This window comes from Nilaparvata lugens, chromosome 8 (assembly GCF_014356525.2).
Source record: "Nilaparvata lugens isolate BPH chromosome 8, ASM1435652v1, whole genome shotgun sequence".
Classification (NCBI taxonomy): Eukaryota; Metazoa; Arthropoda; class Insecta; order Hemiptera; family Delphacidae; genus Nilaparvata; species Nilaparvata lugens.
In genome coordinates, this window is record NC_052511.1 from 41,042,034 (window position 1) to 41,057,534 (window position 15,501).

At 35.2% G+C, this 15,501-nt stretch overlaps 2 protein-coding genes across 3 annotated transcripts in view; one reads left to right on the forward strand and one right to left on the reverse strand.

The window, feature by feature from the left end:
• The window catches only part of LOC111045672 ((E3-independent) E2 ubiquitin-conjugating enzyme UBE2O), a 60,643-nt gene that overhangs the window by 32,601 nt on the left and 12,541 nt on the right, over nt 1-15,501 (reverse strand). For both annotated transcript variants that reach the window (XM_039434769.1, XM_039434768.1), the window contains exons 3-7: nt 13,697-13,855; nt 12,196-12,336; nt 10,360-10,542; nt 6,923-7,124; nt 91-444 (exon numbers count right to left, since the gene is read on the reverse strand). In XM_039434769.1, coding sequence (XP_039290703.1) covers nt 91-444; nt 6,923-7,124; nt 10,360-10,542; nt 12,196-12,336; nt 13,697-13,855 — 1,039 coding nt within the window. The remainder of the gene's footprint in view (nt 1-90; nt 445-6,922; nt 7,125-10,359; nt 10,543-12,195; nt 12,337-13,696; nt 13,856-15,501) is intronic.
• LOC111045417 (serine/threonine-protein phosphatase alpha-2 isoform) lies at nt 1,495-3,261 on the forward strand. The gene has a single exon (XM_022330829.2). The coding sequence runs from the start codon at nt 2,242-2,244 to the stop codon at nt 3,175-3,177; it is 936 nt and encodes a 311-aa protein (XP_022186521.1). The 5' UTR covers nt 1,495-2,241; the 3' UTR covers nt 3,178-3,261.

The window sequence follows — 15,501 nt, forward strand, 5'->3', positions numbered from 1 at the left end:
GGCAAGGAAAGTTGTGTGAGTGCGCCACACCAGATTTTTATGTCTATATTGACTGGACTATAAAAGATACAGATCTAAATTTGATTTTACCTTTGATGAGGTTGTGAGCTGAGAAGGTGACCACAGGGGTGACTGTAGCATCGCCAGGCTTAGAGCTGTTTGTTGTCTCATCACAATCAGTTTTGTCTGTTTTATCACATGTTTGGTTAGGATTGGCACTTGGAATGTTTACTTCTTTCTTTTCTTCTTCTTTGGCTTGTTTCGGTTGTTGCGTTGTGCTTTCACTCGTCACTTTATCACAATTTGTAGCTACTTTGTCCTCACTTTTATTGGTCTGTGTTGTATTACTGTCAATAACAACTGATGCTTGTGAATTTGGGTTTGAAAGTGCTGTCGTTGAGTTGTTTGATGATACTCGGTCGTCGTGGGTATCATGGAATTTGGCTGCAAAATAAAGAAATTTGAAATAATTATTACAAATAACATAACTAAAATATGAAGCTACTGAAGCTTATTCTCAATCAATACATGTGAAATTCTGAATGATCGAATAAAATACTATTTTAATATTTTCATTTCCAGTTTTTAACAAAAAAAAAGATTGAATAAAAGTGTAAGCTTTTTGAAACAATATTAAATTTTTTCTTAATTTCCATAAGTTTCCGAGCAAAAAGTTCTTACAATACCTTTCTTGATGAGTGAGTCAGCAAAAATTTTAGAAATGGATAATTGACTTTTATTCATAAGAAATAATTATATAATTACTTTATAAGATTTAAGATATAGATTTATAAGATAAATTTATAATCTTTATATTTTCATTCATAAGGTACTTTTCTATAAATTAGAAGGAAGACTTTGTTCATTAGGCTATTATATGAACTCAATCATGGCCACTCTAAAGTTCTTCTAGAATAGTTACATACTACTCAGTCCATAGTTCTAGGTTTCAGTTTTTAGTTCTAATCTAGTTTTCTAGGGTTACTCAAAATTTCTTCAGTTAATTAACTGGCTTTTTTTAGTATTCTTTTCTATACTTATACTCCACTTACACTCAAAACAAATCAAATAAAGCTACGTTTACATTAGCGTTGTAAATAAAATGTTGCTCATAAATAGATTTTTTACAAAAAAGTTAATTTTTTGTAGTAAACAAGTCGCTGTTCTCAAATGTAGAGCAACAAAAGTTGTAATTTTTTTGCCCCGAGTGCATGGTCTGTGTGGACTTGTAGTGGGGAACATTTTGTTGGCAACTTTCTTAGTGTTTCCAACAATGAGAGGGAAACAAAAAACTTGTAGAAAACAAAAATTTCAACAAGTTGGCGACAAAATGTTGCCAACCTTTTTTCATAAAATTGGCAAAAAATTGCCGCAATTTGTTGAAAACTTAGTTGAGAACTCTTGAGTAAAAGCGACTTTTATCATAATTTCATTATTCCATGGTGGAACGTGATTTTAAAACAGCTTGAAAACTTTGCTCCAATATTAGAGGAAAACAGTTGTAATTTGTTACTATGACACTACTGCATCAATCAGTGTTATTTTCATATGTTATTTAAACTCAGTGCTTGAAAAGTACGAAAATATCATTTTTTTAACAGCTGTGTTGAAAGATTACAAAACATTTAAATCATGATTGTTTTTGGTCACAAGAAAATTCTTAGTGGAGTTTCATCAAAATAAGTGTGTTATTCTAAAGCATTTTGTATCTAAATTCTCAGTTCTCACATATTTACATTACAATTTAAACATCGACAAGAGATAAACAATTATTTTTGTTGTATGCTGGACAACACTGAACATTTATGGGAAGGTTTGGAATAGTTTAGGGTAAGCAAACGACATAAACCTATTTCTCAATGATGAAATGCAACATTTTATTGCTTGTTCAGCAATAGGCAACACAGCATGCCATCTCTAAAAGGTTAAGGTAGGAAAACCTATTTGTTTTTTAGCAATTTTAAATGCTTATTGGAATGAAATTTCAAAATTGATCGAAACTTAAAACCTTTATTCCATCTGGACTTCTTATCAATCATTTAATGGTAGAGTTTTTGAAACAATTTTATAAAATTCGAAGAGCAAACCATTCAATGAGCAACTGCAAAGACATGTTGAGAAATAAAAACAACATTTAATTAAGAATCTTTGAGGAACATCACCTAATTAACAACATATTCAAAGAACAAGCACGAACAATTTGAGAAACTTTTAAGCAACAATTAAAGACAAAAAACCAAGATGGCGGATGACAAACTGAATGTTGACAACATTATATCTCGGCTGCTAGAAGTGAAGGGCGCCAAAAGCCAGAAATCAGTAATGTTGACAGAAAACGAAGTTCGGTCACTTTGTCTAAAGTCACGTGAGGTATACCTCTCTCAACCAATGCTTCTAGAGCTGGAATCACCCCTGAAGGTAGTTGGAGACATCCATGGACAGTATTACGACCTTCTGAGATGGTTTGATTCGGCCGGGTATCCCCCAGACTCCAACTACCTGTTCCTGGGCGATTATGTAGATCGCGGCAAGCATAGTCTGGAGACCATTTGTTTGATGATGGCCTACAAGATTAAACATCCGGAGAACTTTTTCATGTTGCGTGGGAACCATGAGTGTGCCTCGATCAACCGTATCTACGGGTTCTATGATGACTGCAAGAGGCGATACAGCATCAAACTGTGGAAGACATTTACAGATGTGTTCAATTGTTTTCCGGTGGCAGCAGTTATCGAGGAGAAGATCTTCTGCTGTCATGGTGGTATCAGTCCGGACCTGCGCAATTTCGACCAGATCAGAGAAATAGAAAGACCAATTGATGTACCGGATAAAGGGTTGATCTGCGATCTGCTGTGGGCCGATCCAGACAAGGAGACGGTCGGTTGGGCGCAGAACCAGAGGGGCGTGTCCTACACGTTTGGAGCCGAGGTGGTCAACAAATTCCTTCAGGACCACGACCTCGATCTCATCTGCCGCGCCCACCAAGTGGTCGAGGACGGCTACGAGTTCTTCGCCAAAAGGCAGGTGGTCACTATCTTCTCGGCTCCAAACTACTGCGGCGAATTCGACAATTCGGGAGGTATGATGGTTGTTGACGAGAATCTGATGTGCTCGTTCAAAATTTTGAAACCGAAAATCTCGTCTGGCGCCCAGAAATCGAAGTGGAGTCGGGTTTAAGAGATGCTTTTTCAAAAAATATATTTGTAATTTTGATTATGACAATTATAAACACATTTAATAAAGTATGATTTCATTTTTTCATTATTAGATTATTCTATTTTGACTATAAAGAAATAACTGAGCTGAAACATGTCAAGTTTTGCTGACAATGCATGAAATTCAGATCGAGAAGTTGATAGTTTTCAAATACTGACTATACAAATTGTGACAGAAATATTTACTTATCTTAATTTGAAATATTTTTGACAATAAGTTATAGAATTAGGTGAAATTAGAATATTGAAAAGTTTGGAAATGGCAGAAACATTGAGTTTTTTGCTATCTCTATACATTTTCCAAGCTTGTCAGGAAATGACGTATGAGCTAGTGCAATTGAATATTTTCTTGGTGTATTCAGACATTTATAACCCTCAAAATACAGAATTGCTAGTATAAATGGTTTTTGCTTTTGAAATGTGGAACTACCTGCTCCGTACATCGTAAACAGATAGTCATAAATCATAGAACTTCTCAGAAGAATGAGTTAACTACTAGATATAGTGCATTAAAATCAAGAAGTTTACATAACTTGGACACTTTGAGAATCAGGACTCAAGTACATGATTCTGCACCTTGTAATCCAAGGTAAGTAGGCGCTCAGTGGGACGTAGAAGAATGTCTTGGTTGAGATACCTGAAGGTCTTTTCACATTTAGCTACGTTACGCTGAAATACGTCCTATCTCCCATGTTAAGGAAAACAACTACGTCTTTGTTGAACGAACGGCTACGTCTTTCGAAGACGTATTTCACCGTAGCGTAGCTAAGTGTGAAGAGACCCTGAGGGAAGCATTCATTTGCATAATGGTCATGACCTTTTTAGAGCGGCGGAAAATTATGACGGAAAATTGTCATAATGATAGCCAAACTCCGCAATGGATAAGGTACTTTTAAAAAAGAAGAAACATACAGGAAAAAGCGCATCCTTTCTCTATGATATTGTATGACTTGGTACTTGGACCACCACCTTTTTATCATTCTATTATGAGTGAATGATCAATTTATAATACAAGATGTCTTACTTGAACTGTAATACCCGGTATAAGTAAACTACTCTGGAGGTGCCATTAATTTAATAGTTTGCTAGATGATTTTGTTTGTATATTAGTAATATTAGATTACACTATGACGTGTCATATACAGTAGGAGCATCCTTGTTGCAGTTCCATATAACGATAAGAAAAGTAAAGAAAATAAGAAAGGTGAAAAAGTGATTACACACAAATATTTTCAAATACACAAAAATAAGTTTATTTAAAACCAGACTCGAGTTTCAACGCCATACTTGGCATCATCTTCAGTGGAAAGTTTCCACTTGTGTAATCACTTTTTCACCTCTACAACATTTCTGAAGACAGTGTAAATTCTATGAAAATAAGAAAGCTAATTTTATATGTTCTACCACTTCATATACTTGGTAAATAAATGATGAAAATGGTAGTAAAATATTTCTCACTTGAAGAGTCTCTTCATATATGGACTGTAGGTTTGGGGTGCAGCAGATTACAACTTCATAATTCAATTTTTGAAGCTCAGAAACGTATTCTTAAGGTTATGTCGAACAAAAACAACAGTTTTCCAACTAGTGAATTATTTATAGAAAGCAAAGTTCTCAGCGTCAGATAGTTGCCAAATCTATTAGTTTCAGTAGTTTATATAAAGAAGAATACACATTTTACTAATTTCATTTCCCTTAGCCACAATGCCAGAATTAGAAATCTGAATATTCATATCATTTCTAGAATAAACACAGCTTTTGGTCAGATATCGGTAGAATATTATTCAGGTCCTAGAAGCCCCCTGTGGGTTGGAGGAGCTTTGAGTCGAACATCGAACTCAAGAATGTGTTGAAAACCAGAATTCACTCACAGTATTCCTGCTTGTCGTAGGAGGCGACTAAAAGGGACCCCAAGGCAACTCCAGAAGTTGCCTTGCCTTCAAACCCACGAGATCTGCCCCATCAGGGCAGTTTCGGAGGGGCACAAAGAAATCCCAAGAGACCAGAGATGGGTGAAACTCCAGGCACAAATGTGGGTCAAGAGGCTGAGTCGAGGGTGGCCAGGCACCGGGCGCCCTAGAGCCAGTTTGGCGTCCCCTCTCTCAGCGGAAGGACCTACAAAAAGACCAGGAGTGGAACTCACGTAGGTCACGAGTTTTGGGTGGAGTGACCAAACCTCACCACTGCTCAAAGAAGGACGGCCATTTAGGCAAAACTTCTTGGGAGAGGTGAGGCTCCTGACCCTCCGAAGTTTCGAAGGGGCGAAAAGAAAAAGAAACCAATGAGACTAGAGATGGGTGAAACTCCAGGCACAAATGTGGGGCCAAGGGGCTGTCAAGGGTGGCCGGGCGCCCTAGAGGCAACTTGGCCACCCCTTCCTCAGCGGTAGGACCTTCAAGGAAGGCCAGGAGTGGAACTCAAGTAGGTCACGAGGACTAATCAGTCTGAGCATATCACACTGGATTGCAACAAGCAACCAGGTGATGAATGGGATGTTAGTATAAGGAAAAACACTTGGTTCTTGTAAGGAACACAGGTAAGTTATTGGTTTGCCTAACTAACATACTACTTGGGAACATAATAAGCTTCGGTTGACGTGTGGGGTTCTTTGAACCTTTGAATTCTTGAATCCGTCCCTTCAAAAACAATAAAATAATAATAGGTCCTAGAATTTACAATAGAATCCCAAAGATTGCAAAGGACGATATAAATAGATTTTAAATAATTGTAAAAAACTGGTTATATGATACTTGAAATTACCATACCGAGGAGCTCATTGTAAATTATAGGATATAGGATTAACTTTAAAATATGTACAGTACTTTAGTTTGTGGTTATAGTGTAGTATTACAGAGGCAGTAGTTTAAAATTAATATTGGTTTTACATAATTTATGTAGTAGTCATATGTTATTATAGTTGCTCAGACACAGTTATTATTATTTATCATTCTTCACTTATTATCTCGTTCATTATTGTCACTTTATTGTCATCGTTTCATCTTCATATTATTATTATTAAGAGTCCATTAGTCATTCACTGTTGTCTGATAATGACAATTATATATTCACAATTTCTAAAGCATAACTTCCACTTGTTTAGTTTAATTGCTAACTAAATTCAAAACAATTTTTGTTCATGTTCAAGGAAAGAATATTATGATCCCCCAACAGTATATTATTTTAGTGATGTATCATAATTAGGACTAAGTTTATTATGCAACTCATTTTGAATGTGTATTATAATAACTATCATGTATGACGACGACCGAGAGGAAGACCACGACGGAAATGGTGGAGTCAAGTGAAGGCCGATATGGAGAGAATTGGAGCAACCGAGGAGGACGCGGAGAATCGAGAGAGGTGGAGGGGCTTTGTTATTACGGCTAAATATCTACTTAGATATTAATAAAAACAATATAAAAACTTGTAGTACCCTTTTATTAAAAACTTTAAAATATTTTCCAAAATGATCAATGGACGAAACTAGTCGTTGAAATATTTTAAAGTTTTTAATAAAAGGGTACAAGTTTTTATATTGTTTCTAATTATTTGAAAAAAGTAGCCCATATAAGTGAAGTGATTCTACTTAGATATGTATGGCCATGGCAGTCAGTAAGTATTATGTATATTGTAAATAAACTCCTCTGGTTGCAGTTCATTGTCAATCAGAGAAACTATTATTATCAAAATGAATAAATATGACTGACCATGTTGCTGCCTGTTTCCCTGCGCCTGTCGCTTGTGACGTCGCTTGGGCGCATAGTGCGGTGTGAGTGGCGGCCGATAGGTGGCCGGCTCCACGGCCGAGAACAGTGAGCTGACCACCGCTTCCTTCTGCGCCTTGCGCCACTGCTCCTTGCTGGTCACCTGATCGCTCTCCTGCAGTGTGTACATGTTTCTGTCCCCCACCTACACACAAACAACCAGCCAACCAATCAAAACCACCTAACATACACGAAAACTCAGTCATCTCAGAAAGTATAAATTAATAAATGATATTTTTCTACAACCGCTCGTTAAGTTCTTCTTTACGAACTGAAAACTCATCATAAAACAGTTGTTTTGTGAGGAGCGAGCGATAATCTACCTTACACTCGCCAACTGTTTACTTTACCGCTCGCTAACCGCATGTGCAGTAGGCTACATTTTAGATAAATGCAATTCCAATAAGTTCATGTGCCTACTTTTTCGCCCCATTTCCAACAGTCATAGTGGCAAAGTCTGGTAGAGCGTTGCCTCTCACACTGAAGGTCCCAGGTTCAAATCACGGTCCTACCAATTTTTTTTTGCAGATTATACTAATTATAATAATTGTTTTATTTTATTCTAATAATAAATCATTATAAAATAAATTATTATGATTAGATAGAATAATTAAATTGTATAATTTTATTATTACATTGATTTATCAAAATAATTCGATAAATTATAAATAAACTGTTTATTGTATTGGAATCCAATACTGCAGTTGTAGAAAAAATTTGTATGTAATTCGAGCGGAAAGTTTCTTATCGCTCTCGTCAAAACTGTTTTGACTCGAGCGATAAAGTTGCTTCCTTGTTCTGTATGTCTCATGTTGAGAAGTCATTTTTTCTAATTAGGAATATCACCGTATTCGTTGAAAGTGAATTTTAAAGATTTTCCTCTCGTTATTGAACCTGATTCCGCTACTAAACGAACCAGCTGACTATAAATATACTGTAGGAAAGTGAAAAAGAAAGGAGATAGTAGCGCCTAGAGAGCGAACAAGGCGGGGAAGAAATGTGGAAGCTCCTGAAAAAGAGAAAGGATGACAGGAAAAGGAGAATGACAAGAGAACAGGAAACAACAGTTTATTTTAAACGTAGTTTTCAGCATCAGAAGAAGACACTGTCAGTATGTCTTTTAAAAAAGCGCACACAAAGTACGCACCAAGTCAATAATTAAAAATTGTTAAAGAAGTTGTAGAAGTAATAAGTGGTATGTTTAAAAACGCCCGCCTTTTAGAAAATGTATTGAGTTAGAGTCGACAAGCTGATAAGAGGTGGGTTGCCATGGAAACCAAAGGACGCGGCTACTGTTGTTTACGCTGGCCGGCTGTGATAATCCTGTCAGAGTCAAGATAAAGATTCAGGCCCACTTGCTAGTTCAATAGTTAAGCTAATCGGAAACCGGACCGGTAACAAGTTGTTCTGTTCGACTTCTACTTCAACTTCGTAACTCCAGGGATATCAAAAAAATATCTTATTGAATTACAATTGGTAATACAAATACATACCTTAAGCATAATAATTGAATAAAGTGGGTTTTTCACAAGTTATTTATGGTTACATATGATGAAATAATGAGTTGTGGTGCTGGCAGCTGGTTGAAGAGCCTCATGCTGAGGCTACCAGGGCTATTTTGTATCCTAATCAGCCTTGGGAAGTGAAGGGCAGGTTGAGTTGGTTTCTGCCTCTTGTGTTGTACTCATGAAAGTAGCTCCTCAGAATCAAATCTTCCAAGGTGCCCTTGATGGTTTTACGGGATATGAATATGTAGAGGCAGACCGATTCAGCAAGAAACAGTGGGCGACAATATTATCAATGATGCCGGAGCCAGTGATGATTCTGATGGCCCTCTTATAGAGGTAGGTACTATTGGACATTTAGATTAGAAAAGCATGAATGGCATGATGAACACCTGACAAACACATTAGTTATCGACTATTTTTTTTGTATTTTCGCTCTATTGATGTGGTTTCTAGTCTGAAATTGTTTCTTGTTGTTTTATTGTAATACTAGCAGGTAACCCGTGGTCCACAAGGGTCTATAAAAACTTGACCTACTGAAATCTTGGAGATTTTAAAATAGGCATACGAACATCCTTGGTAAATTAAGAATATATATGCAAAAAGTCCAGTAGTTTAGACGTGATGATGCGTCATTTGTTAATTTCCTATCCCTTACGTGTATAAGCCAATTCTTTCCTTTATTATATTAAAGATATATGTATGACGCTTACAATGTTGTCCAGTGTGCAACTTATTGAATGAAGTATATTTGATTTGATATATTTCTTGTGAGAATTAAATTATTTCAAAATTTCTCATTTCTCTGTGCCACTCTGTATTCAAATATTTGGGTCGCGCTAATAAACTATGGATAAAATATAAATTAAGAGCAATGCGCCTCCTGTAAGGGTGACCACTTGGAGAGCCGACTCCATTGGAAACCATTCATCATAATATATTATAGAATAAAGAATTCAAATTGAAAGTACGCGATAGGAAATAATGCTTGACGCATCATCAGAACTTAACTACTGAACTTGAAATTTTGGAAACTTTGTCGTCCTATCATTGACTTACTTGTCGTCCTTATCATTCATCTCACTATAGAAAAAGGATGATAAGAAAAAAGGATAACCTTGCATTACAATATCATATTATTTAATAATTATACAATGTCCCTCGATAGGTGTAACAGCCCATAGATACTACATGATATCTGCAGCTTTCATTACTTTGGTATTGACATCTCTCTAACAAGATTATACTCATTCAAAAGCATATAGAATGGCAAAGATTTTTCCATTATTGATGATACTGTATATTGTTTTCCTGAAAAAAATCAATAAAAAACTGTTCGAAATTTGGCTTTGAACTCGACAAATGTACTTTTTTCAACTTTGAAGCTGAGCGCTCATAAAAAGTTCAAAAACGTCAAGCAAAGGTACAACTTATATTGTACCTTATTGGAAATTTCTTCCCCTTTCTAACCATATCCTTAGAGTCATTTGATAGTTTTCTAATTATTGACGTTTTAATGACGGTAAGTAGGGTACGCCTATTTCAAAAATATAGAAAAATCAATAAATTTTGAAAACTAGAATTGATATAAGAGCAATTTACTGGACATGTTTAGTTGCAAATTTAATTTGAGATTGACTGGAGTTTAGTGCTACGGTACTGTACATCCTATTAATTAGTAGTATATTTTAATCATTATTTTTTTTAGTTTTAAACCGTTTGTTGTCTTTGATTGTCTGAGATGGTCCATGTATTCTGTAAATATTTATGACCAATAAAAATATTTATTTATTTAATGTAGAATCTACGGTCTTCGGCTGTTACACCTTTCGTGGGACGCTCTTTATAACATAATAACTAATAAATTACGCTAACCTGGAGAGTGCAGGGTTCGAACACATTCAGGAGTTTCATTTGTTTGAGTTTGTCGCCGCAGACAACGGCGGTGGGCTGCTCCTTGTTCTCCCCTCCGCCTCCTCCCCCCTCGCCGTCCTTGGAGTAGGCTCGACACTGCCAGTGCACGGTCACCGATTTCGTTTCCAGCGATTCCACCATCACCTGCAACAATCAACCAATATTTCAACATCATGTACTTTCAAAAAAAAAGATAATATTTGAATGTTAATCACCTCCATTCTCTGGTCGTCTAGCTATACAGATTAAATGCGGACTAAGTTCATTAATGGCTTAACCATTTCTCAAGATACTGAGACAAACCGTTTAGTTCGTCAAGTCTCACGGTATGATGTTTTCGTTGCAGGCTGATAATACAATCAGCTACACCGTTGCCCACTAGTTAGGGATTAGTGATAATCAAAATCTACAATAAAAGGTCTAGACACGCGGCCATTTTGATGCTTATTGAAAAGTTTCTTTACATACTGTTAGTTTCAGCTGATAACCTATTTTTGGACAATTTCTATCTGAATTTGGGAAAGGAACAGTTTTGGGCTTTAAACCTGTTATTATGATATTGTAACCTATGTATCAATGTATAAATAAACAGCTAACGTGTTATTAGTAAAAATAATATAGTATACTATTATATTATAGTATAGATAGTATTTTGATATAATAGCATATTATGGTATAGATATTGAGTATCGCTCCAAAATTTACACTGGTTCATGACCTTTATCTATAGTTAGACCTTGGTGAGAATGAGTTAGACAGTTAGACAGGAAGGGTTAAATAAGAGGAAAGATTAGATTAGAGAAAGACGAGGGGTTAGGTTTATGCTTTTAAATTACAATATGCTTTTATTATTCAGATTTTATAATAATTTTAAAATTAAATATATGATACTTCATCCACTGGAATTTCTGAAAACAACACAGGAACTTGACGAACTGAAAAAGTTAAGTATCGAAGTTATCTACCCTTGTTCGTTTGATTTGATGAGATGATCAAACGTCCATTCCTACCGGCGGGATTCACGACCAGGTAGCGCTAGCAGACTGAGGTGGGCCGTCCACTAGAACCGTTTTCGTCCGAACTAGCATCGGCCAAAAACTACCGAACTCGTCCGAAAAAAGAAAGGAATAGATGCTCGTCCATTGCAACAGGTTCATACGGCCGATCAATGTTTGGATCCGAATAGAATGGGATTTTCCGGCTGTATCCGGCCGAACTAACTAGTCGAGTTGAGACAACAAAGTATTCCAAACCTAAAATTGTTTCACAGTCTTGTTTGTTTTTGTTTTTTGAAGTTGTTCGGTTTTATAAAGTTGTAGCTGTGGACAATGAAAAGTTGGTAAGTTTGGCTCAAGAGCATGTTCCATTGTGGGATAAGCGAGACAAAAAGATATAATCGTTGTGATGTTCAAAGGAATCTGTGAACAAATATTGCTTAATAATGAATAACTATTTTAGTGGATATTTGTTGAAGGTAAGATTATTGTAATGAATAACTAATTTAGTGGATATTTGTTTATTCAGTTTTTAAAATCTCAATATAATCATTGTTTATGAAACATTTTGGTGGCTATGATAGTAGTTAATTCAATAATTGGCAACTAGACTGACGTAAACGGTTCCGACCATATTCGGCCGAATTAACAGCCGGCAGATTTGTCCGATCCATCGGCCGAACGGATCGGTTGAATGCGGTTCCAGTGGACGGTTACCCTAAAGGGTGCCTTAGTCGACTCGGCTAACCCGGCCGGCAATTCCAATATAACTAGATTGCATGAAGTTCAGTAGTTGATCTACCTTTACAGTTTTGTTGGGCCTGCTGAGCATAGAATGCAGCTCTTTACTGCAGTTCAGCCATTGGGCGTCCTGGAGTGTATGCAGCGGACCCCATAACACCTGGCCTGGATAGTAATCGCCTCGGTGTGGGAACTCGCATCCCTGTATATACAAATTGATACTTGAGAACAAATTTCGAGATTTATCCAATTTTTTTGAACGAGTTTTCCAAGATTTAATACTCAAATATTCATCAATCAATTAAAAAATCTACCATTTGTCAACAGGATTCAGGATTTTAGTCTTCGAATATTCATCATTCAATTCAAAAATCTTCCATTTTTCATTAGGATTAAGCCCTGCACAACAAAAATTCACTATTGAACTGTTGAATATATCGCCTTGTCTGAGGGGGATATAAATGTTACTGGTATTAAAATTTATAATAAATCACCAGATAGTCGATTGATAATTATGTTTTGTTCAAAAAAAAAATTAATAAGTTTGTTGTAGAAAGAGTTTTACTGATTGAATGAGTTTTTGTCTGGCTGGCTTTTTCTGACATTTTTATGTTAATAAAATTCTATAAATCATGCAACCTATGTCTAGGCCCTATATATTTGTATTTATGACGACTGTGATATACATGCTTGCTATTGTATTTATACAGAAATAGAAAATTTGAATTTGAAAAAATTACCATGAAATACATTTCTTCTTCAGCAACGTCATCAGAAATTTGGAAGAATACTTTATACAACAAAATAATAGCAGAATACGTTGTACAATTTTTTTTGAATTAGGTATTTTATTTATAAAAAAATTCAGGATTCCAGGCTTATGGTATCTTCAGATTATTATGGTAATGCTAAATAAATTATTATTTAATGAATTGACGTAGAATAAGACAAATTAAATAAATTAAATTAAATAATGAGCAGTTAGTTCAGTTGCCATGGAAAAATTGTAACGTGCTATAAATTTATCGTCTAAATTTAATATTTTCTAAATTTGGCTTAGTTGTTTTGTGTTTTGTTTCAGTTTTGTATATGTTTGTACTTTTTAATATCAAAATGAACTTTATTCCGAAGTGAAAAGTGTAAATTTAAAGTATTGTGCTCACTATAACCATAGTGTCCGGTTTCCCATTAGGGAACTTTGGACTATATACGGCGAGGTGGAACTACCCTTGGGTCTCCCCACCATTCAAAGCCATACGCAATAATAATAATAATAATAAGTTCAGTTAGTTTTGAAGAAAATACCATACTATCGCCAAGAATGTTCAACATTTTACAAAGTAATAAATTCATATTCACGTATCCAACAGCAAGTTAATGACTAATTTCAAATTATACAGAATGCATTGCGGTAGCATTAAAGTACTACTTGTTAACTAAAATGATAACTTAGCAATACTAGTATTCTATTCATGCAAAACTAAGCTTCTCATGAACAGAGCCAAGTGCCGTGTTAGTTAAAATGGAATTACTTTTAAGAGACTTGAGGGCAGAGTACATACAGAGTCACGTTTCTCGTCAAACACGTCGAACCCAAACGCCTCCGGGTCGGTCACTTTGCACCGGGACCCGTCCGAGAATTGCAGCATTAGTTTCGACTGCGCCATTTTGATTCCGCCTACCCACGAGTCCAGGCACACTGCTATGTCGGATGCGAATTCCTGCCCAACAAAACAAATCATACCATAAATTGTAAAGCCAAATGAATGAAATACAATGTCAATAAACTAAAAAATAGTATAGATTATAGTTTATTGTAAATAAAATAAACTATGCTACGTTCAACAATTAAAATATCGTATAAGGTTTTCATCTTAACTCAAACTGTTGCTACCTATATCCTATACTATTAAACCAGCAATTTCTGTTTATATGTTTAGATTATTAAATGTTTAGATGTTTAGATTATTAATGTTTAGATGTTTAGATTATTAAATGTTTAGATGTTTAGATTATTAAATGTTTATATGTTTAGATTATTAAATGTTTAGATGTTTAGATTATTAAATGTTTAGATGTTTAGATTATTATATGTTTAAATGTTTAGATTATTAAATTTTTATATGTTTAAATGTTTAGATTATTAAATTTTTATATGTTTAAATGTTTAGATGTTTATATGTTTGTATTTCACCGGATCTTGAAAACGGTTCTAACGATTCTCACGAAATTCAGAACATAGTAAGTTTATAATATAAAAATTAGATTGCACTAAGCCTAATCACTGGGAAAACTTGCTGAAGGACATTAAAAGGATCATTATTATTCATCCTTGGAAAAACAGCTGATAATAATTATTTCGTCGTCTGTTGATGATGGAAGTGAGTGAGCGAGTTCATGTGTGTGGGACTGTGTCGAAATTATGACTCAGCTGTTGAACTTTTGTAATCATTCAATCAGGTACTTAGTGCCGGTTGCAAAAAAGCCGGGTTATTTTCAATCCTGATTAATTCCAGTAGATCCATCTTTTTGAAATGGTATTCTCTGATTTGGTTTACGTGAAATTAACCAGGATTAAAATTTAACCGGCTTTTGTGCAACCGGGCCTTTCTGAGGGAAATGTTTGCATTCCTCTGGGAATTGACCTAATTTACTCAGATTAGATAGAACATTTCTGTATGAACTATGAATGTTATTATAATTTCTTCTTTCGTAATACATTTTTTATGCTTTTGTACTCCAGAGCGAAGCTCGGTCACCGATATTAAATAATATACGTATACTATTTTAAACGTCACAGGGTGTCCCACGAAAAGTTCAACAGCCAAAGACCATAGCATTCTGCATGAATGCTATACAACAAAAAGTGTCCAGTAATTTTATTCTTACATCAACCTTAGTTTTCGAGATAATATATTGATTTTTCAATATTTTTTTAAAGACTTCAATAGCTAGAAAACTATCAGTAAAAATCATTAAGCGCTTATTTTAGTCCTGGACTCTGTAAGTCCAGAACTTATAGGGCCGGTTTCCGAGCTCGGGATTTGGCTAAGTCCTAGACTTTAAACAGCTGGAGTCAGAAAATTGGCTTTCCGAAACGGGGAGTAGTCGTAGTCATTGTCAAAGTCACGTTTGAATTAAATTTCAAAAAAACTAGAAAATTAAACACAAAATAAAATAAAGAGAAAATAGTGTTAAGTTTCAGCTATTTTGAATTATTTAGAAATGTTTAATTTCGTCAAGGAAAAACGTTTCCAATTACATAAATGAGAAAATAAAAACTGCGACTACTGTTATGAAAACTGCGACTACCCCCCGTTTTGGATAGCTAATTTTCTTGCTCCAGCTGTTTAAAGTCTAGAACTTA